General features: G+C 32.1%; 2 protein-coding genes across 3 annotated transcripts in view; one reads left to right on the top strand and one right to left on the bottom strand.

The window, feature by feature from the left end:
• LOC137399284 (proteasome activator complex subunit 4-like) overlaps positions 1–23,651 on the bottom strand; it is a 102,163-nt gene that overhangs the window by 52,953 nt on the left and 25,559 nt on the right. For both annotated transcript variants that reach the window (XM_068085320.1, XM_068085321.1), the window contains 5 exons: positions 21,407–21,551; positions 18,884–19,052; positions 18,374–18,441; positions 9,041–9,253; positions 6,550–6,788 (listed from right to left, as the gene is read on the bottom strand). In XM_068085320.1, coding sequence (XP_067941421.1) covers positions 6,550–6,788; positions 9,041–9,253; positions 18,374–18,441; positions 18,884–19,052; positions 21,407–21,551 — 834 coding nt within the window. The remainder of the gene's footprint in view (positions 1–6,549; positions 6,789–9,040; positions 9,254–18,373; positions 18,442–18,883; positions 19,053–21,406; positions 21,552–23,651) is intronic.
• On the top strand, positions 6,895–8,852 carry LOC137399617 (E3 ubiquitin-protein ligase HECW1-like). The gene is made up of 4 exons (XM_068085798.1): positions 6,895–6,920; positions 7,465–7,523; positions 8,505–8,573; positions 8,842–8,852. The coding sequence occupies exons 1-4, from the start codon at positions 6,895–6,897 to the stop codon at positions 8,850–8,852; spliced, it is 165 nt and encodes a 54-aa protein (XP_067941899.1).

The raw sequence follows: 23,651 nt of genomic DNA, 5'->3' as shown, positions 1-23,651 counted from the left end.
TATGTGTATGCATATTCAGGGCAACAATTTCACTAGACAATTTACATAATAATACATCAGGGCAAAAATTTCAGTAAGCTGCATATTTGGAGTTGTTATACAGTATGAAAGACAACTCTCAATAAACCTTATGCTGCGCGTGAATTTGTTCCTGTAGGCGGGTAATGCAGCTAGTTAATAATAAATTCACTCGCTGTCCAACTCCAAAGCTTTTCGCTTTGTTTTCGTTAAAACTTTGAAAGCATCACCATAGAAATAATCAGTAATGGTCTCAAGCTTTTAGTAGTTCTTGTGTAACGTGGTCATGATACTTAAAGTACATGTACCTATAGACAAACGGTTTTAATTTACCATGGTAGATGAACTTTCAAAGCAACGCCATAGAAACAATTACTAACTGTCCCAAGCTAATAGTAGTTCCTTGTTTAACGCGGTCTTAATACTTCGAAGAAAATGCATGTAAAAAACCGTTTGCAAGTTTTGGGCCAAAGGTTATGTTTAATGAGCAAACCTTTACGCATTTGTGCTAAATGCAGCGCGTAAAAGTTTTGCTGTGCCAAAAAATTGTTTGGACGCTAATATCGACTAGTTCAGAGGTGTAGAAAAAGAGTTCAGGCTAGAAGATATTGTGGAAGGTATTGGACAACTAGAAGATGTTTGTTCCATTGAAAGCAACAATCAGAAGCGCAGCTATCCGAGCAAACGATGCAAATTTTTTGTTTTAAAAACGGTAGTTTTTGTTTTTGCATGTAATATAAGTATGATCAGTTTATGTCACTTGCTCATGAATATATATTTGTATCATTTGTTAGATTATTATTGTATAACTTGTAAATATGCAGATTTATAGCATGTTATTTAATATCATCCTTGCGGCTATCTTAACGCAGCTTACAATAGATCGATGCTCATAATTCCACTTCTATTGCACATACAAAGCTAGTTTTGGCTGCAACTGTAGCAAACATATCAGTAAGTGCAATAAGCTTTTATTCAACAATGTTAAATATAGATATAAAATAAAAATATGTCTTTAAATTTAGAACGAAATTTAAATTGCCAGCAAATTGCAAAGAAAGACACAGGCTATAATATCATCGCAGGTCAATTGCAAGCAATAGATATCAACTGGTTGAGATATTTCTCAATGCATATTTATTAAGAGATCTTTGACTAGTTGGAGGTAAGTTAGAAAATTTATTGCATCAGAAAGGTTTTATATCGCTCCACCGGAAAAAGAGGACAAAATATAAGCGATATTCACTTCACCCATAAAAGGGCCAAATTTATCTTCCTAAAATTCTGACGAGCCATTTAAAAAATAGACTGCCAGCCTCTATTTGAACGCCGCCTCCAATTGACCGCCGCTATAGAGGAAGGATTGAAAAATAGTGCGCCATGGTGTTCAATTAGAGGTTTTACGTTATATGATTTTAGTTCGTTTCAGTGTTGGCATCATAATGCGAAAATATCGTATAGACGTATAGAGTGGTATAGAAAACCATAGTAATTATCTAATGCAATCACTGCCTGGTAAAAATCATCATCATTAAAAATAGTAATAAAACAATATGTTAACCTTAGTAATTATATTTACCTACAACATCTTTAGTGCATTTTGTGGTTATGATCTGCAAGGAAATGTAACATTACAGTGTACTATGTGCAGAATTCTTACCTTCAAGACAGACGTGTAACCAATGATATACAGCCCCCCAAGGATAAGCAACGGCTATCATATGGGCGGGGCTTAATGATCATGCTCTATTGGGATAAACCCGAACACGGCACCCGAACAAACAAATATGCTGAATAAAGCCCTTTGTAAATTAACAAATATTATGAACTATAGTGGTTATTTTACTGATCTGTTGAATTCATTTTGCTGTCAAATAAATATAGTATCCCAATATTGTCACCGTTATGATCAGTCAGTTGCCATTCATAAGCATTCATGATATTAATAGTCGCAATCGTAAAATAGCCCAAACTCGGTTTTATATTTAGATTTTGAGTATGAAAACTACACTGCACATCTTTGCCTGCTGTCTCATCTTATTGGCCAGGTTAAACAATGCGACAACGACAAAAGACTGTCATTTTATATTAGGGGTGGCAAAATATTAATCAAAAACTAGGGAAAAAAGGCCGCTGTTCGGGTGATTTTGGGTAAATTATATTCAACTTTACGCATATACTACGACACCTACTAATTTCAAAATTAGTAAAAGTAAGTAATTTGAAATGTTTTATTTTCCATGGATCCATTATTTTGGTTATGTGTTACCCCTACGTTGTAGAAATTCAAGGTTTGCTATTGTGAACCGCGGGGTCTACTGACTGAATGAGTTAATGAAACAATAACAGCGAGTAGTGTTTTCCAAAACCTAACAAGGCAACGCGACCGCCCAGCGAGAATTGTGTTAGCTCCAAAACCCAGGCTAGCATAATCCCAATAGAGCGTGATCATTAAACCCCGCCCATATGATAGCCGTTGCCTATCCTTGAAGGGGGGGGGTGTATATCATTGGTGTAACATAGACACTGAATCTAACTCATATGAATTTAGCTTACTAAAAACATTCTTGAATGAAGTTTTAGTATGCATTTTAGTAAACTTTTAACCAAAATTTTATCAGTTATTTGTTTGCGAACCCGTTTTTACCATGGCGGATGACGCTGAACTGAGATAAAATCATCAAATTTTAATATCGAGAGGAATTATTGTTGATGTTGTTTTGAAGAAAACAAATTAGCCTTAGTACGGCGAGGACAAAAAGGCATCACATAAAGTTAATAGCATTTCATAGAGTTAACCCTGTTAGGCCCTGTGTTGCGTATACGCAACACAAACTTTGTAGGCAATTTAGTACCAAGTTAATATTGCTGTTGCATTAAAACTGGATTTGTCTTATCCTAATGCATGTTTTCTACAAGGATTCCAAGGATTTTTGTTGGTTACATCAATCATGTGACCTAGGAGGGTGTTTCAAAGTTGCCCATGTGACTATATCAAAAAGAGGGAAAAGTTGCCACTTTAGCTTAGCTGTCCTTGCTTCTTCTCAGGTAAGAACTTTAGAATTTTTTTACATTAGACTCAAGTGCAGAGGTAGTTTAACTGTATAAACTATTTATGTTGCATAAATTTAGTCTATAACATCTTTTTTTGTGTGTGTCAAACTATGTGTTGCGCCAGTGCAACATTGGGACTTGTGCACAACAAAGAATATAGTCATAGTGATAAATATCAGATGCTTTGTAACAATGAGGAAGCTACATTTTTCAATCATGTATAAAATATTAGGTATATCATGATACAGACATTGAGATTTCATATATAATAATAATATTACAATTTGCATTTTCATAAAGGGAAATTTGTAATAAAGTTTCGAATAATAATTATAACATAAATAAAATCACATTGAACATTTATAAGAAAGTATGGTCTGGCTTTAGAAATATATAGTTATATAATAATATCTTATTAGTATAACTATTTATAATACATGTATCTCTTTATTTTGTTATGTAGGTATACTATAAAATCATGGCTCAACATTGCAGGATAACTGTGGACAATGTATTAGATGAGATAGATGGAAATAGTAGTGACTATGAAGGACTAGAAAGTGATGATGATGATGATTTTGATGCTACCCAACAAACAACTAACTTGCAACTACAACAGGTATATGCATTTTATAACAAATTATTCATATATTCACTAATGTACATACATGTACAATATAAGTTATATAGGCCTCCACATATATCCACATATCTGCAACTGTTCTTATACAGCGTACATACTAATTTATGTACATATACTACAGTATAATATAGTGTATACATCCATAATAAGCATATGCCCATGTAAATACATTTATAGACATTTGCAATAGCCTATGATACTCGGGGAACAAAATTTTACTGATACATGGAAGCTGAATTTGACATTTTTTTTGCAAGGAGTCTGATAATGAATCAGAAGATGAAGAAGAAGAGGAACCAACAAATGGGAATGCAGTTCGGGGGCAGAGGAGAGAATATCGGTGGCTCAAGGCTAATTTCACACCATCTGCATTGGATTTCACTGGTCCAAAACCTGAACCACCAGTAGATGGAGCGACTCACACCCCATTGGAATATTTTAGGCGGTTCATTTCTACAGAAATGATTGACAATATTGTACAGCAGACCAACAATTATAGTGTTCAGAAAACTGGAACTTCCGTTCAAACTGACCACAAGGAAATTGAAAAGATTTTTATGGTGTATTTTCACATGGGTTTAGTTAGAATGTCATCAGTCAGACAATACTGGGAGATTGAAACCAGCTACCCTCCTGTCAGCACCGCTATAGGCAGAAATAGATTTCGTGACTTGCTCACCAAGCTGCATGTGGTCAACAATCTTACAGTCAGTGACGAAAACAAGCAGAAGGATAAACTTTGGAAAGTGCGACCTTGGCTAGAATCGTTTAGAGAAAACCGCCTCAAACTTACACCAGAAGAAAACGTCAGCATTGATGAAATGATGTGCGAGTTTAGAGGAAAGACAAACCCCATACAGCAGTACATAAAAGGAAAGCCACATCCGTGGGGGTTTAAAATCTGGGGAAGGGCTGACCCAGCTGGCATTTTATATGACTTTGACGTCTACCAAGGTGGAACAGGTCAAAGAAGTGCATTAGGCCAAGGAGCTGATGTTGTTCTAAAACTCACGGAATCATTGAAATATAATTCTAATTACAAAATATTTGCTGATAACTTTTTTACTAGTTTGGGATTGATAACTGCTCTAAATGAAAGAGGAATGAGATACACAGGGACAGTAAGAAAAAATAGAATGGGCCAATGTACGCTACTGCAAGAAAAAGAGCTAAAGAAAAAAGGACGTGGTACCATCGATTATCGAGTAGATCAAAACCATAACATCATTGCAGTGCGATGGTATGATAATAGGGCAGTCAGCCTGCTTTCTTCTGTCACAGGTGTTGAGCCAACACAGCAAGTCAGGAGATGGGTAAAGAGTAAAAAGAACTATGAGTACTTTGCAATGCCAGCTATAGTAGCAAGCTACAACCAAAGCATGGGCGGCGTTGATCTCCTAGATTCTTTTACCGCAGCTTATCGATTCAAGCTAAGGTCAAGAAGATGGTATATGTATTTGTTTTGGCATATTGTAACATTAGCCATGGTAAATGCCTGGAACATATATAGGAGAGAACATCGGCTGCTAGGACTACCCAAGAAAGAAATGCTTAGCAGAAGGAAATTTCAGGTAAACATAAATGTAATCAGTTCATACTTGTTATAATACCAGATAATATCCTACATAAATGTACATATATTTATGTATATGATATAATACACCTATACCGCATTGTATAATAAAACAATTTAGATGTGCTGTAGATGTACCTATATGCTGATAGTGACTTCGGAATTTTGCATATACATGTAACAACAAATGCAACCCTTATTTGGGGTAAATTGTAATGGTACACGTTGTAGGCTGGTGTAGCTGATGCTTTGATAAAAGTCAATACAGTGAAGAGAGGTCGACCATCCTTAGATGACTCAGCAACAGCTAAGAAAATTTTTAAGGTGGTAGTTGTCAATGAGGTTGTTAGATTTGACAACATAGGCCACTGGCCAGGAAAATGTGAGAGCAGGGGTAGATGTAGGCATTGCAAGCTAAAGAACAGTTATACTACAACTGTATGTACAAAATGTGAAGTTCGATTGTGTTTTACGGAGGATAGAAACTGCCTCACAAACTTCCACAAAAAGTAGTAGTGGAAATTATCAGACCTTTTGATATCATATCATAATTTTCTAACCATCATGTAATACTATTTTTATTATCATTATTATTGTAATTATACATGTTCTGTTGACATTTACTTTGTGGCTTTTAACAATACATTATGCTCGTTAACAATGAAAATAGCTGTTGTTTTCATTCACTTATAGCCCAATGTTGCGTATATGCAACATTTATAAAAAACAATGTATATTACCTATCATGAAATTTTTTTTTTGGTAATTAGGTCAAAATCTTCCTTTCAGTTCATATAAACCAATGAAATAATTTTAGAATCAATACTTATACCTCTGGGCTTATCAGGGTTAATAGAGTTTCAATTAATATGTCATTTATCGTGTGAAATCGGGAAAAGGGTGTGTACAGTATATTGTAAGAGCTACGAATCGTAAGAGCCTTCATAGACTTGTGGATAGACAATTGGATTACAATCTTCGTGAGTTCAAATCCAGCAGAATGGAGATTTAATTCCAAGATTTCAACAGCTATGGTCAGAGGGTCTTTCATACAGACATCCAGACAGACGGCGACCAATTTTGAGATTTATATATATAGACTATGAGCTAACAAGGTCATAAAGGAGGCTTTAGGTAACGGAGTGTAACCTTCGCATAGCAGCATCTATATCAGCAAACGAGGAAATAAAAGAAAGGTAACGATATATTAAAGAGGGAGGATCATTATCTTGGCTGAGAAAAGAATAAGTAGTACACTCACAGTGTGTGTGTTTGAGAATCTAAAGGAGGCATGTATTTGCCTGCACCTTTTATACACTCTGTTATAACACGCAGTCTTCTTGTTAGCTCCTCCCTCTCGTACTGCTCTGTCTCATCCAGGTATTTGAGCTCATCAAGCAAAATCTTCCTCACCATCGTCTGGACGCACTCAAACTCTTTTTCTCCTGGGATGTGCCAGTCAATGCAGAGGTCTTCTTGGTTACACGCCATCCCCCAGTCCTATAAATTCAATAAAAATGCCTATATTTCTATATGAGCGCATAGGCAAAGGTTAACAGTGCATAGACTAGAGTTTATTTAATACATTTAACACACTGTTGAATCAATGGCATTGGACAATCTTGACATGTTGTATTTATAACTGGATGTGTATTTAAATAATGGCGCACTATGACACCATTACTTGTATATTTTACATTCTTTTAACTTAGGAGGTGACAGTCGAACATCGGCTTACACCCACCTCTACATACTAATTTTTGTAAAGTGAAGCAAATATTTGCCTTTACGTGCTGAGTACTTTCAAATGTAAGATGTCCAAAACTTCTCCAAACAGTTGTGATAGTAAAAGTTGCGATAGTAAAAGTTGCGATAGTAAAAGTAGCGATAGTAAAAGTTGCGATAGTAAAAGTTGCGATAGTAAAAGTTGCGATAGTAAAAGTTGCGATAGTAAAAGTTGCGATAGTAAATGTTGCGATAGTAAAAGTTGCGATAATAAAAGTTGCGATAGTAAAAGTTGCGATAGTAAAAGTTGCTATAGTAAAAGTTGCGATAGTAAAAGTTGCGATAGTAAAAGTTGCGATAGTAAAAGTTGCGATAGTAAAAGTTGCTATAGTAAAAGTTGCGATAGTAAAAGTTGCGATAGTAAAAGTTGCGATAGTAAAAGTTGCGATAGTAAAAGTTGCGATAGTAAAAGTTGCGATAGTAAAAGTTGCTATAGTAAAAGTTGCGATAGTAAAAGTTGCTATAGTAAAAGTTGCGATAGTAAAAGTTGCTATAGTAAAAGTTGCGATAGTAAAAGTTGCTATAGTAAAAGTTGCGATAGTAAAAGTTGCGATAGTAAAAGTTGCGATAGTAAAAGTTGCGATAGTAAAAGTTGCTATAGTAAAAGTTGCGATAGTAAAAGTTGCTATAGTAAAAGTTGCGATAGTAAAAGTTGCTATAGTAAAAGTTGCGATAGTAAAAGTTGCTATAGTAAAAGTTGTGATAGTAAAAGTTGCGATAGTAAAAGTTGTGATAGTAAAAGTTGCGATAGTAAAAGTTGCTATAGTAAAAGTTGCTATAGTAAAAGTTGTGATAGTAAAAGTTGCGATAGTAAAAGTTGCGATAGTAAAAGTTGCGATAGTAAAAGTTGCGATAGTAAAAGTTGCGATAGTAAAAGTTGCGATAGTAAAAGTTGCGATAGTAAAAGTTGTGATAGTAAAAGTTGCGATAGTAAAAGTTGCTATAGTAAAAGTTGCTATAGTAAAAGTTGTGATAGTAAAAGTTGCGATAGTAAAAGTTGCGATAGTAAAAGTTGCGATAGTAAAAGTTGCGATAGTAAAAGTTGCGATAGTAAAAGTTGCGATAGTAAAAGTTGCGATAGTAAAAGTTGCGATAGTAAAAGTTGCGATAGTAAAAGTTGCGATAGTAAAAGTTGCTATAGTAAAAGTTGCTATAGTAAAAGTTGCGATAGTAAAAGTTGCGATAGTAAAAGTTGCTATAGTAAAAGTTGCGATAGTAAAAGTTGCGATAGTAAAAGTTGCGATAGTAAAAGTTGCGATAGTAAAAGTTGCTATAGTAAAAGTTGCGATAGTAAAAGTTGCTATAGTAAAAGTTGCGATAGTAAAAGTTGCGATAGTAAAAGTTGCGATAGTAAAAGTTGCTATAGTAAAAGTTGCGATAGTAAAAGTTGCTATAGTAAAAGTTGCGATAGTAAAAGTTGCGATAGTAAAAGTTGCGATAGTAAAAGTTGCGATAGTAAAAGTTGCTATAGTAAAAGTTGCGATAGTAAAAGTTGCGATAGTAAAAGTTGCGATAGTAAAAGTTGCGATAGTAAAAGTTGTGATAGTAAAAGTTGCGATAGTAAAAGTTGCGATAGTAAAAATGCGATAGTAAAAGTTGTGATAGTAAAAGCGAAAAGATGGCAAAAATTAAAAATAAGACAAATTATTTCAAGTTTTGGTTTTGTTTTTGGGCTCGCGAACGAATTAAACGAAATACAATGTTTTCTTATAAGAGTATTTACTCCAACATAAGACCGTGTTATCACACAAAACAACTGTTGGAGCAGATGAACTTTGAACATTGAGGTTTGACTGTATAATTTAAAATCGATGACTAGGAACCGTTTATTTCCTTTTCAAATTGTTTTTGCATCGCTAAAAATATAAACAATTTATACAGATATTCTGTTAATATGTTGACCAAAAACTCTCAAGCGAATGATAGCAAATAACACACACAATAGTGCATAGATTGTATAGCTATACCCTCATAGGTATGTAGTCTGCAGATAAACTGTCCAGCTTTTCGCTGCATGCAACATATCTCGGTTGCATCTCGATCACTTCATGCATATAAGAATGTAGAATGTTGCAGGCGAATGTGTGAGAGGTAGAATTGGTCATATGAAGTGTTCTGTCTAACACTGCGGCAATGTCTCCAGAGTACTTGACCAACTCTGGGCCATCAGTACTCACTACCTGCGCATAATCACAACTCATCCGACATAGAAAGTACTAGTATCAATGGCTGTTCTATTACAATAAGCTACAAGAATAAGTAATACAGTTGACATAGCAAGTACTAATATCAATTGCTGTTCCATTACAATAAACTACGAGAATAAGTAATACAGTTGACATAGTAAGTACTAATATCAATTGCTGTTCTATTACAATAAACTACAAGAATAAGTAATACAGTTGACATAGTAAGTACTAATATCAATTGCTGTTCTATTACAATAAACTACAAGAATAAGTAATAAAGTTGAAATAGTAAGTACTAATATCAATTGCTGTTTCATTACAATAAACTACAAGAATAAGTAATACAGTTGACATAGTAAGTACTAATATCAATTGCTGTTTCATTACAATAAACTACAAGAATAATTAATACAGTTGAAATAGCAAGTACTAATATCAATTGCTGTTTCATTACAATAAGCTACAAGAATAAGTAATACAGTTGACATAGTAAGTACTAATATCAATTGCTGTTTCATTACAATAAACTACAAGAATAAGTAATACAGTTGACATTGCAAGCAATAATGTCAATTGCTGTTCTATTACAATAAACTACAAGAATAAGTAATGAAGTTGACATAGTAAGTACTAATAGCAATGGCTGTTCTATTACAATAAGCTACAAGAATAAGTAATAAAGTTGACATAGTAAGTACTAATATCAATTGCTGTTCTATTACAATAAACTACAAGAATAATTAATACAGTTGAAATAGCAAGTACTAATGTCAATTGCTGTTTCATTACAATAAACTACGAGAATAAGTAATACAGTTGAAATAGTAAGTACTAATGTCAATTGCTGTTTCATTACAATAAACTACAAAAATAAGTAATACAGTTGACATTGCAAGTAATAATATCAATTGCTGTTCTATTACAATAAACTACAAGAATAATTAATACAGTTGAAATAGCAAGTACTAATGTCAATTGCTGTTTCATTACAATAAACTACGAGAATAAGTAATACAGTTGACATTGCAAGTACTAATGTCAATTGCTGTTCTATTACAATAAGCTACAAGAATAAGTAATACAGTTGACATAGCAAGTACTAATATCAATTGCTGTTCTATTACAATAAACTACAAGAATAAGTAATACAGTTGACATAGTAAGTACTAATATCAATTGCTGTTCTATTACAATAAACTACAAGAATAAGTAATAAAGTTGACATAGTAAGTACTAATATCAATTGCTGTTCTATTACAATAAACTACAAGAATAAGTAATACAGTTGACATCGCAAGTACTAATATCAATTGCTGTTCTATTACAATAAGCTACAAGAATAATTAATACAGTTGAAATAGCAAGTACTAATATCAATTGCTGTTCTATTACAATAAGCTACAAGAATAAGTAATACAGTTGACATCGCAAGTACTAATATCAATTGCTGTTCTATTACAATAAGCTACAAGAATAATTAATACAGTTGAAATAGCAAGTACTAATGTCAATTGCTGTTTCATTACAATAAACTACGAGAATAAGTAATACAGTTGACATAGTAAGTACTAATATCAATTGCTGTTCTATTACAAAAACCTACAAGAATAAGTAATACAGTTGACATAGCAAGTACTAATATCAATTGCTGTTCTATTACAATAAACTACAAGAATAAGTAATACAGTTGACATTGCAAATACTAATATCAAATGCTGTTCTATTACAATAAACTACAAGAATAAGTAATACAGTTGACATCGCAAGTACTAGTATCAATTGCTGTTCTATTACAATAAACTAAAAGAATAAGTAATACAGTTGACATAGTAAGTACTAATGTCAATTGCTGTTTCATTACAATAAACTACAAGAATAATTAATACAGTTGACATAGCAAGTACTAATGTCAATTGCTGTTTTATTACAATAAACTACAAGAATAAGTAATGAAGTTGACATAGTAAGTACTAATAGCAATGGCTGTTCTATTACAATAAACTACAAGAATAATTAATACAGTTGAAATAGCAAGTACTAATGTCAATTGCTGTTTCATTACAATAAACTACGAGAATAAGTAATACAGTTGACATAGTAAGTACTAATATCAATTGCTGTTCTATTACAATAAACTACAAGAATAATTAATACAGTTGAAATAGCAAGTACTAATGTCAATTGCTGTTTCATTACAATAAACTACAAGAATAAGTAATAAAGTTGACATAGTAAGTACTAATATCAATTGCTGTTTCATTACAATAAACTACAAGAATAAGTAATAAAGTTGACATAGTAAGTACTAATATCAATTGCTGTTCTATTACAATAAACTACAAGAATAAGTAATACAGTTGAAATAGCAAGTACTAATGTCAATTGCTGTTTCATTACAATAAACTACAAGAATAAGTAATAAAGTTGACATAGTAAGTACTAATATCAATTGCTGTTCTATTACAATAAACTACAAGAATAATTAATACAGTTGAAATAGCAAGTACTAATGTCAATTGCTGTTTCATTACAATAAACTACAAGAATAAGTAATACAGTTGACATTGCAAATACTAATGTCAATTGCTGTTTCATTACAATAAACTACAAGAATAAGTAATACAGTTGACATTGCAAATACTAATATCAAATGCTGTTCTATTACAATAAACTACAAGAATAAGTAATACAGTTGACATTGCAAATACTAATATCAAATGCTGTTCTATTACAATAAACTACAAGAATAAGTAATACAGTTGACATCGCAAGTACTAGTATCAATTGCTGTTCTATTACAATAAACTAAAAGAATAAGTAATACAGTTGACATAGCAAGTACTAATATCAATTGCTGTTCTATTACAATAAACTACAAGAATAAGTAATACAGTTGAAATAGCAAGTAATAATGTCAATTGCTGTTCTATTACAATAAACTACAAGAATAAGTAATACAGTTGACATAGTAAGTACTAATATCAATTGCTGTTCTATTACAATAAACTACAAGAATAATTAATACAGTTGACATAGCAAGTACTAATATCAATTGCTGTTCTATTACAATAAACTACGAGAATAAGTAATACAGTTGACATAGTAAGTACTAATATCAATTGCTGTTCTAATACAATAAACTAAAAGAATAAGTAATACAGTTGACATAGCAAGTACTAATATCAATTGCTGTTCTATTACAATAAACTACAAGAATAAGTAATACAGTTGACATCGCAAGTACTAGTATCAATTGCTGTTCTATTACAATAAACTAAAAGAATAAGTAATACAGTTGACATAGCAAGTACTAATATCAATTGCTGTTCTATTACAATAAACTACGAGAATAAGTAATACAGTTGAAATAGCAAGTACTAATGTCAATTGCTGTTTCATTACAATAAACTACAAGAATAAGTAATACAGTTGACATTGCAAATACTAATATCAAATGCTGTTCTATTACAATAAACTACAAGAATAAGTAATACAGTTGACATCGCAAGTACTAGTATCAATTGCTGTTCTATTACAATAAACTAAAAGAATAAGTAATACAGTTGACATTGCAAATACTAATATCAAATGCTGTTCTATTACAATAAACTACAAGAATAAGTAATACAGTTGACATCGCAAGTACTAATATCAATTGCTGTTCTATTACAATAAGCTACAAGAATAATTAATACAGTTGACATAGCAAGTACTAATATCAATTGCTGTTCCATTACAATAAACTACGAGAATAAGTAATACAGTTGACATAGTAAGTACTAATATCAATTGCTGTTCTATTACAATAAACTACAAGAATAAGTAATACAGTTGACATAGTAAGTACTAATATCAATTGCTGTTCTATTACAATAAACTACAAGAATAAGTAATAAAGTTGAAATAGTAAGTACTAATATCAATTGCTGTTTCATTACAATAAACTACAAGAATAAGTAATACAGTTGACATAGTAAGTACTAATATCAATTGCTGTTTCATTACAATAAACTACAAGAATAATTAATACAGTTGAAATAGCAAGTACTAATATCAATTGCTGTTTCATTACAATAAGCTACAAGAATAAGTAATACAGTTGACATAGTAAGTACTAATATCAATTGCTGTTTCATTACAATAAACTACAAGAATAAGTAATACAGTTGACATTGCAAGCAATAATGTCAATTGCTGTTCTATTACAATAAACTACAAGAATAAGTAATGAAGTTGACATAGTAAGTACTAATAGCAATGGCTGTTCTATTACAATAAGCTACAAGAATAAGTAATAAAGTTGACATAGTAAGTACTAATATCAATTGCTGTTCTATTACAATAAACTACAAGAATAATTAATACAGTTGAAATAGCAAGTACTAATGTCAATTGCTGTTTCATTACAATAAACTACGAGAATAAGTAATACAGTTGAAATAGTAAGTACTAATGTCAATTGCTGTTTCATTACAATAAACTACAAAAATAAGTAATACAGTTGACATTGCAAGTAATAATATCAATTGCTGTTCTATTACAATAAACTACAAGAATAATTAATACAGTTGAAATAGCAAGTACTAATGTCAATTGCTGTTTCATTACAATAAACTACGAGAATAAGTAATACAGTTGACATTGCAAGTACTAATGTCAATTGCTGTTCTATTACAATAAGCTACAAGAATAAGTAATACAGTTGACATAGCAAGTACTAATATCAATTGCTGTTCTATTACAATAAACTACAAGAATAAGTAATACAGTTGACATAGTAAGTACTAATATCAATTGCTGTTCTATTACAATAAACTACAAGAATAAGTAATAAAGTTGACATAGTAAGTACTAATATCAATTGCTGTTCTATTACAATAAACTACAAGAATAAGTAATACAGTTGACATCGCAAGTACTAATATCAATTGCTGTTCTATTACAATAAGCTACAAGAATAATTAATACAGTTGAAATAGCAAGTACTAATATCAATTGCTGTTCTATTACAATAAGCTACAAGAATAAGTAATACAGTTGACATCGCAAGTACTAATATCAATTGCTGTTTCATTACAATAAACTACAAGAATAATTAATACAGTTGAAATAGCAAGTACTAATGTCAATTGCTGTTTCATTACAATAAACTACGAGAATAAGTAATACAGTTGACATAGTAAGTACTAATATCAATTGCTGTTCTATTACAAAAACCTACAAGAATAAGTAATACAGTTGACATAGCAAGTACTAATATCAATTGCTGTTCTATTACAATAAACTACAAGAATAAGTAATACAGTTGACATTGCAAATACTAATATCAAATGCTGTTCTATTACAATAAACTACAAGAATAAGTAATACAGTTGACATCGCAAGTACTAGTATCAATTGCTGTTCTATTACAATAAACTAAAAGAATAAGTAATACAGTTGACATAGTAAGTACTAATGTCAATTGCTGTTTCATTACAATAAACTACAAGAATAATTAATACAGTTGACATAGCAAGTACTAATGTCAATTGCTGTTCTATTACAATAAACTACAAGAATAAGTAATGAAGTTGACATAGTAAGTACTAATAGCAATGGCTGTTCTATTACAATAAACTACAAGAATAATTAATACAGTTGAAATAGCAAGTACTAATGTCAATTGCTGTTTCATTACAATAAACTACGAGAATAAGTAATACAGTTGACATAGTAAGTACTAATATCAATTGCTGTTCTATTACAATAAACTACAAGAATAATTAATACAGTTGAAATAGCAAGTACTAATGTCAATTGCTGTTTCATTACAATAAACTACAAGAATAAGTAATAAAGTTGACATAGTAAGTACTAATATCAATTGCTGTTTCATTACAATAAACTACAAGAATAAGTAATAAAGTTGACATAGTAAGTACTAATATCAATTGCTGTTCTATTACAATAAACTACAAGAATAAGTAATACAGTTGAAATAGCAAGTACTAATGTCAATTGCTGTTTCATTACAATAAACTACAAGAATAAGTAATAAAGTTGACATAGTAAGTACTAATATCAATTGCTGTTCTATTACAATAAACTACAAGAATAATTAATACAGTTGAAATAGCAAGTACTAATGTCAATTGCTGTTTCATTACAATAAACTACAAGAATAAGTAATACAGTTGACATTGCAAATACTAATGTCAATTGCTGTTTCATTACAATAAACTACAAGAATAAGTAATACAGTTGACATTGCAAATACTAATATCAAATGCTGTTCTATTACAATAAACTACAAGAATAAGTAATACAGTTGACATTGCAAATACTAATATCAAATGCTGTTCTATTACAATAAACTACAAGAATAAGTAATACAGTTGACATCGCAAGTACTAGTATCAATTGCTGTTCTATTACAATAAACTAAAAGAATAAGTAATACAGTTGACATAGCAAGTACTAATATCAATTGCTGTTCTATTACAATAAACTACAAGAATAAGTAATACAGTTGAAATAGCAAGTAATAATGTCAATTGCTGTTCTATTACAATAAACTACAAGAATAAGTAATACAGTTGACATAGTAAGTACTAATATCAATTGCTGTTCTATTACAATAAACTACAAGAATAATTAATACAGTTGACATTGCAAATACTAATGTCAATTGCTGTTTCATTACAATAAACTACAAGAATAAGTAATACAGTTGACATTGCAAATACTAATATCAAATGCTGTTCTATTACAATAAACTACAAGAATAAGTAATACAGTTGACATTGCAAATACTAATATCAAATGCTGTTCTATTACAATAAACTACAAGAATAAGTAATACAGTTGACATCGCAAGTACTAGTATCAATTGCTGTTCTATTACAATAAACTAAAAGAATAAGTAATACAGTTGACATAGCAAGTACTAATATCAATTGCTGTTCTATTACAATAAACTACGAGAATAAGTAATACAGTTGAAATAGCAAGTACTAATGTCAATTGCTGTTTCATTACAATAAACTACAAGAATAAGTAATACAGTTGACATTGCAAATACTAATATCAAATGCTGTTCTATTACAATAAACTACAAGAATAAGTAATACAGTTGACATCGCAAGTACTAGTATCAATTGCTGTTCTATTACAATAAACTACGAGAATAAGTAATACAGTTGAAATAGCAAGTACTAATGTCAATTGCTGTTTCATTACAATAAACTACAAGAATAAGTAATACAGTTGACATTGCAAATACTAATATCAATTGCTGTTCTATTACAATAAACTAAAAGAATAAGTAATACAGTTGACATAGCAAGTACTAATGTCAATTGCTGTTCTATTACAATAAACTACCAGAATAATTAATACAGTTGAAATAGCAAGTACTAATGTCAATTGCTGTTTCATTACAATAAACTACAAGAATAAGTAATACAGTTGACATAGCAAGTACTAATGTCAATTGCTGTTCTATTACAATAAACTACCAGAATAATTAATACAGTTGAAATAGCAAGTACTAATGTCAATTGCTGTTTCATTACAATAAACTACAAGAATAAGTAATAAAGTTGACATAGTAAGTACTAATATCAATTGCTGTTCTATTACAATAAACTACAAGAATAATTAATACAGTTGAAATAGCAAGTACTAATGTCAATTGCTGTTTCATTACAATAAACTACAAGAATAAGTAATAAAGTTGACATAGTAAGTACTAATATCAATTGCTGTTCTATTACAATAAACTACAAGAATAATTAATACAGTTGACATAGCAAGTACTAATGTCAATTGCTGTTTCATTACAATAAGCTACAAGAATAAGTAATAAAGTTGACATAGCAAGTACTAATATCAATTGCTGTTCTATTACAATAAACTACAAGAATAATTAATACAGTTGAAATAGCAAGTACTAATGTCAATTGCTGTTTCATTACAATAAACTACAAGAATAAGTAATAAAGTTGACATAGTAAGTACTAATATCAATTGCTGTTCTATTACAATAAACTACAAGAATAATTAATACAGTTGACATAGCAAGTACTAATGTCAATTGCTGTTTCATTACAATAAGCTACAAGAATAAGTAATAAAGTTGACATAGCAAGTACTAATATCAATTGCTGTTCTATTACAATAAACTACAAGAATAATTAATACAGTTGACATAGCAAGTACTAATGTCAATTGCTGTTTCATTACAATAAACTACGAGAATAAGTAATACAGTTGACATAGCAAGTACTAATATCAATTGCTGTTTCATTACAATAAACTACGAGAATAAGTAATACAGTTGACATAGCAAGTACTAATGTCAATTGCTGTTTCATTACAATAAACTACAAGAATAATTAATACAGTTGACATAGTAAGTACTAATGTCAATTGCTGTTTCATTACAATAAGCTACAAGAATAAGTAATAAAGTTGACATAGCAAGTACTAATATCAATTGCTGTTCTATTACAATAAACTACAAGAATAATTAATACAGTTGAAATAGCAAGTACTAATGTCAATTGCTGTTTCATTACAATAAGCTACAAGAATAAGTAATACAGTTGACATAGCAAGTACTAATATCAATTGCTGTTCTATTACAATAAGCTACAAGAATAAGTAATACAGTTGACATTGCAAGTAATAATGTCAATTGCTGTTCTATTACAATAAACTACAAGAATAAGTAATGAAGTTGACATAGTAAGTACTAATATCAATTGCTGTTCTATTACAATAAACTACAAGAATAATTAATACAGTTGAAATAGCAAGTACTAATGTCAATTGCTGTTTCATTACAATAAACTACGAGAATAAGTAATACAGTTGACATCGCAAGTACTAATATCAATTGCTGTTTCATTACAATAAACTACAAGAATAAGTAATACAGTTGACATAGCAAGTACTAATATCAATTGCTGTTCTATTACAATAAACTACCAGAATGAAATATTATGAAATTGCTTTGTTTTATCTTCAAAGCTAATCTTTACCTAACCTTCAGGATTAACCAATTGCATCACTTTCAACCTTTAGTTTATTTGAAAAAATAAAGATGTTGAACTTCCAAAAAATTACCTCTGAGAGAAGAAGTAAATTCCAAAGAAGAGAGTTGTCAGCCCTTGAATCGGTAATAACATCTTCAGCTGAAAAATTACCGCTCATCCCCGTAAGACATGATACAAATATGTGAAAAAAAAAATATTATCACAAAAATATTGACAAACAAAGAATACAACAAAATTAAACAGCAACAGCAAAATTAGCGGGAGCAATATGTTGAGTTCTCTAAAAGACATTTTTGACAACTCTACTTGGAAAACCTTGGAACACTTTACCTTGGAAACCTTTAGACAGGCTAAATAAGAAACCTGTTAACATTTTATTGCAAAAATCTGATTTTTCACCCTGGACACCTTTTGACATTTTGACAATATAAACATCCAGTGATATACAACCTCGAAAAGCAAGCAAAGTAGACTGATACTTCGTCTTGTAGAGCTAAAGTGTCAAACTGTACAGAGTAATTCTATTAAAAATATTATCCTATCGATTACTACTAGTAGAGTAGTTACAGAAGATACTCACTAGCTGTAAGTTCAAGAATATTCTTGCAGCAGTAGGGTATGACCTGAGGTAGCACCATGGAAGGCCTTGCACTCGCTACTCCATATATCATGGCGGCAGCGAGTCGACCAGCAACAATCACTTCAAAGACTTTGCCTGACATGTATCTCCATATCTTCTCATACGCTGGCTGCAAGACATACCTTTTACTAGTATATTTTTTTTATTAAAAACTATGATTGTCAAAAACAATTAATGTAGATACTCCTAATAATGTAAAGTTTTTTACTTAATTTCTACTAAACGTAAGTATTTTACAGTGTAACTAAATAATTTGCATCGAATGACATAAGAATTTCTATACAACATAAAACTTCCAGGAGGTGCAAGATTTCAAATTTATTTGAATACAAAGAGTCTCATAGTTAGCCTTAAAACTATCATTTTCTCTCTTGCAACACTTAGGAAAGAACAAGACACGTTTGGGTGCTGAGGCATCTATTATATATACTAGTACCCTGGCATTCCAGTGTACAATGAGAAATATTCAGTTGTGCTGTGAGAGATATTCAGGTGTGCTGTGAGAGATAGTAAGGTGTGCCATAAGAGATAGTCAAGTGTGCCATGAGAGATAATCAGGTATGCTGTGAGAGAAAGTCAGGTGTGCCATGAGAGAATGTCAGGTGTGTCATGAGAGATAGTCAGGTGTGCTGTGAGAGATAGTAAGGTGTGCCATGAGAGATAGTCAAGTGTGCCATGAGAGATAATCAGGTATGCTGTGAGAGAAAGTCAGGTGTGCCATGAGAGATAGTCAGTTTGTCCATGAGAGATAGTTAGGTGTGCCATGAGAGATAGTCAAGTGTGCCATGAGAGATAATCAGGTATGCTGTGAGAGAAAGTCAGGTGTGCCATGAGAGATAGTCAGTTTGTCCATGAGAGATAGTTAAGTGTGCCATGAGAGATAGTCAGGTGTGCCATGAGAGATAGTCAGTTTGTCCATGAGAGATAGTCAGGTGTGCTATGAGAGATAGTCAGTTTGTCCATGAGAGATTGTCAGGTGTGTCATGTGAGATAGTCAGGTATGCTGTGAGAGATAGTCAGGTGTGCTGGGAGAGATAGTCAGGTGTGCCATGAGAGAATGTCAGGTGTGTCATGAGAGATAGTCAGGTATGCTGTGAGAGATAGTCAGGTGTGCTGGGAGAGATAGTCAGGTGTGCCATGAGAGATAGTTGGGTGTGCTGTGGGAGATAGTCAGGTGTGCCATGAGAGATCTGCAGGTTGGCCAATAAAGCACAGAGAATAAGTATCTCTACAATTATTCTGACAAACCAGCAGGTGGTCAGCTCGTGCAGGTGTTAGAGTGTTAATCTACCAATCTGAATGTCATGAATCCCGTTGAAAGCAGTCTTTTACCCTAACCCCTAACCCTGACTACAGACAGACTAACACCGCACTTACTACAGTAAAGAGATATTTTTATTTCATTTTAGACATAAAAAATCTTTTTCTTTTTTCTCTTTGCAACGTAGAACTTGCCGTGGAAACAAAGATCAATTTAAAGTAACACTGAAGGTGTGCGCTCCCTTTTAGCGTAAAGCGTAAAATTAACATAATCATGAATTAAAAACCAAGTGTCAGTGATGAAAAAAATGAAAAGGTATCGATCCTAACCAATAATTCTGCAGTTACTGTACATTGATTAAATCAAAACGTTTAGTTTTTTTCACTTTGAAGGGCCAAAGGAGTGAGTCTGGAAAGATCGAGGAACAGAACTAGGCTATTTACATGTATTTCACAGCTCCTATAGCATAAAACCCCTAGTAAGGTAAACGTTCTTGGAATTATTCGCATTGTAGAAGTGTCTACTGCAAAGTGGAATTAATGAAGAGTTCCCTAAACCCTTCAACTGAAAGTGTCTAAATCACTCCTCAATGGGCTGTTGTTCAGGGTTGAAGTAATTGATTTTTTACTGCTCCTGTAGTTCTGTGTAATATTTTGCAGATGCAATGATGAAAATTTTCGAAAGGCGCATAGGAAAAGCTATTTTGGATTATATGATTCACTAACAATTTATTGAGACACAAATTTATCAACTTGAAACAAACATAACTAACAAACATAACTAACATAACAAACAAACATAGAAATTACTGCGAAACAGAAACTGGAATTTTTGTAAGCATGAGCCATAATTTTAACATTTCAGAATAAACTACTCTCTACACTTTTGCTATTGTTACACATGTAAGTACATGCACTCACATGTTTATTTTGAAGTTGCGAAGTAGGAGGAATTACTGCAAAGGGCAAATAATAGAAAATCATTTGAAGTATATAAAATTAAATTTAACAATTAAATTTAACAGGTCTCAAACAAACTTATAAAGAAAAAAAGACAAGCCCTGATCAGCGCAAAAAAAAACTGAGCAATGAATTTGTTCTGAATAAAGAGCAACAAACACCACTTTAAAGTTACAAAAGAATTGAAATTAAAAATGTGTGAGTGTTGCAGACAAATTGAATATGAGCGTGCATGCAACCAACCTCGATGAGTTTGGCAGAAGTTTTGCCAAAGACTGAAGTGGTCGCGAAGAAAACAAGCGACTCCATTCTCTTCTCCATCTCACAAGTTTTAATTTTGTTGGCATTTGGGTAGTCTAGAGACAGTCCCTCAATCAACAGGAAGAGCCTACACGAGTTTGAGTATATAATTTAACTTGAACGCAGTGTGAGAATGATAGAAGGAAAAATTATATGACTCGCAGCATATGACTCGCAGCATATAACTCGCAGCGTATAACTCGCAGCGTATGACTCGCAGCGTATGACTCGCAGCGTATGACTCGCAGCGTATGACTCGCAGCGTATGGCTCACAGCATATGACTCACAGCGTATGACTCACAATGTATGACTCACAGCATATGACTCGCAGCATATGACTCACAGCATATAACTCGCAGCATATAACTCGCAGCGTATGACTCACTGCACATGACTCACAGCGTATGACTCGCAGCATATGGCTCACAGCGTGTGACTCACAGCGTATGACTCACAATGTATGACTCACAGCGTATGACTCAGTGTATGACTCACTGCGTATGACTCACAACGTATGACTCACAGCGTATGACTCACAGTTTATGACTCAAAGCATATGACTCACAGTATATGACTCACAGCGTATGGCTCACAGCGTATGACTCAAAGCATATGACTCACAGCATATGGCTCAAAGCATATGACATTCTCTCAACCTATCAATGTACTTTCGCTCTTTCACAAAGAGGCAGCAATAAAAACAACCAGCGCTTGAAGCTACTCCATATAAACACGAGCACTCAAAGTTAAATGAATAGATGAACCATTTTGAATCATTTTTACTCATCATTAGCAGAGGAGTTCATATTGTTTCTACCAAGTGTTTACTAGAATTAGTTTTTAGATTGTTGGTATGTACACTACCACCATTAGCTTAAGTTTGATGAGCAAATATAAAAAAGCTCAGTGATACAAAGAGTTGTTTGCCTTCTTTTTTAATTTGTTCATTAAAGTAATAGGGAAGATACCTAATTCACAAATGACTAGTAGTTTTAGTTTATGTCCATGATATATTTACAACCTGTTCACTGAGCTTTTACCTACATGTGTAAAAAACTGATAAATGAACAATATCATGGGTGTCTTCAATGGAATATTTTAATATGAGGACCAAGATGATGGCTTTCATACAACAAGCAGATAGAATTGCTTTTTTATACAAAAATTAACAATCTTATAAATGTATTGTACAGTCAAGTCAATATAAGAACAGCCAAGCGCCTACTTACAATGACCTCAATGTATGAGTTTACCAGAACATGATTTGAGCAAATATTTAATTCTGCACCTAAAATAATGTCCAACATATGATGCTCAAAGATTAGCAAAACCTTACAGTTACATACATGTAAGTGTAAGTGAAGAGGATGTAGAAGATAAATAATATAATGTATAAAATATGTTGAACTAAGTTAGTTTAAACTTCATTTATTTTATGTTAAGATGAGTTTCACTGTGCATTTCTATAATTCAGTCTACTCCCTCTACTCAGTCTAATCACTCTACTCATTCTACTCACTCTAATCACTCTACTCACTCTAATCACCCTAATCACTCTACTCATTCTACTCACTCTACTCACTCTACTCATTCTAATCACTCTACTCACTCTACTCATTCTAATCACTCTACTCACTCTAATCATTCTACTCACTGTACTCATTCTAATCACTCTACTCATTCTAATCACTCTACTCATTCTACTCACTCTACTCACTCTAATCACTCTACTCATTCTACCCCCTCTACTCACTCTAATAACTCTACTCACTCTAATCACTCTACTCATTCTACTCACTCTAATCACTCCACCCACTCTACTCATTCTACTCACTCTACTCACTCTAATCACTCTACTCACTCTAATCACTCTACTCACTCTAATCACTCTACTCATTCTACTCACTCTAATCACTCCACCCACTCTACTCATTCTACTCACTCTACTCACTCTACTCACTCTACTCACTCTAATCACTCTACTCACTCTACTCACTCTACTCACTCTACTCACTCTAATCACTCTACTCATTCTATTCACTCTACTCATTCTACTCACTCTAATGACTCTACTCGCTCTACTCATTTTAATCACTCTACTCATTCTAATCACTCTACTCACTCTAATCACTCTACTTATTCTACTCCATCTAATCACTCTACTCACTCTAATCACTCTACTCATTC

Source organism: Watersipora subatra, chromosome 7, assembly GCF_963576615.1.
Source record: "Watersipora subatra chromosome 7, tzWatSuba1.1, whole genome shotgun sequence".
Classification (NCBI taxonomy): domain Eukaryota; kingdom Metazoa; phylum Bryozoa; class Gymnolaemata; order Cheilostomatida; family Watersiporidae; genus Watersipora; species Watersipora subatra.
Note: the sequence above shows the minus strand (reverse complement) of the source record. Positions and strands in the feature narration are given on the sequence as shown.

What these genes read in the sequence shown, in the direction of transcription:
- LOC137399617 (XM_068085798.1), top strand. Translation starts at nt 6,895, where the DNA reads ATGGCATTGGACAATCTTGACATGTT. An exon ending in TTGGACAATCTTGACATGTT is followed by an intron (nt 6,921 to 7,464) that starts GTATTTATAACT and finishes AAGTTGCGATAG; the next exon opens with TAAAAGTTGCGATAGTAAAA. An exon ending in CTATAGTAAAAGTTGCGATA is followed by an intron (nt 7,524 to 8,504) that starts GTAAAAGTTGCT and finishes GCGATAGTAAAA; the next exon opens with GTTGCGATAGTAAAAGTTGC.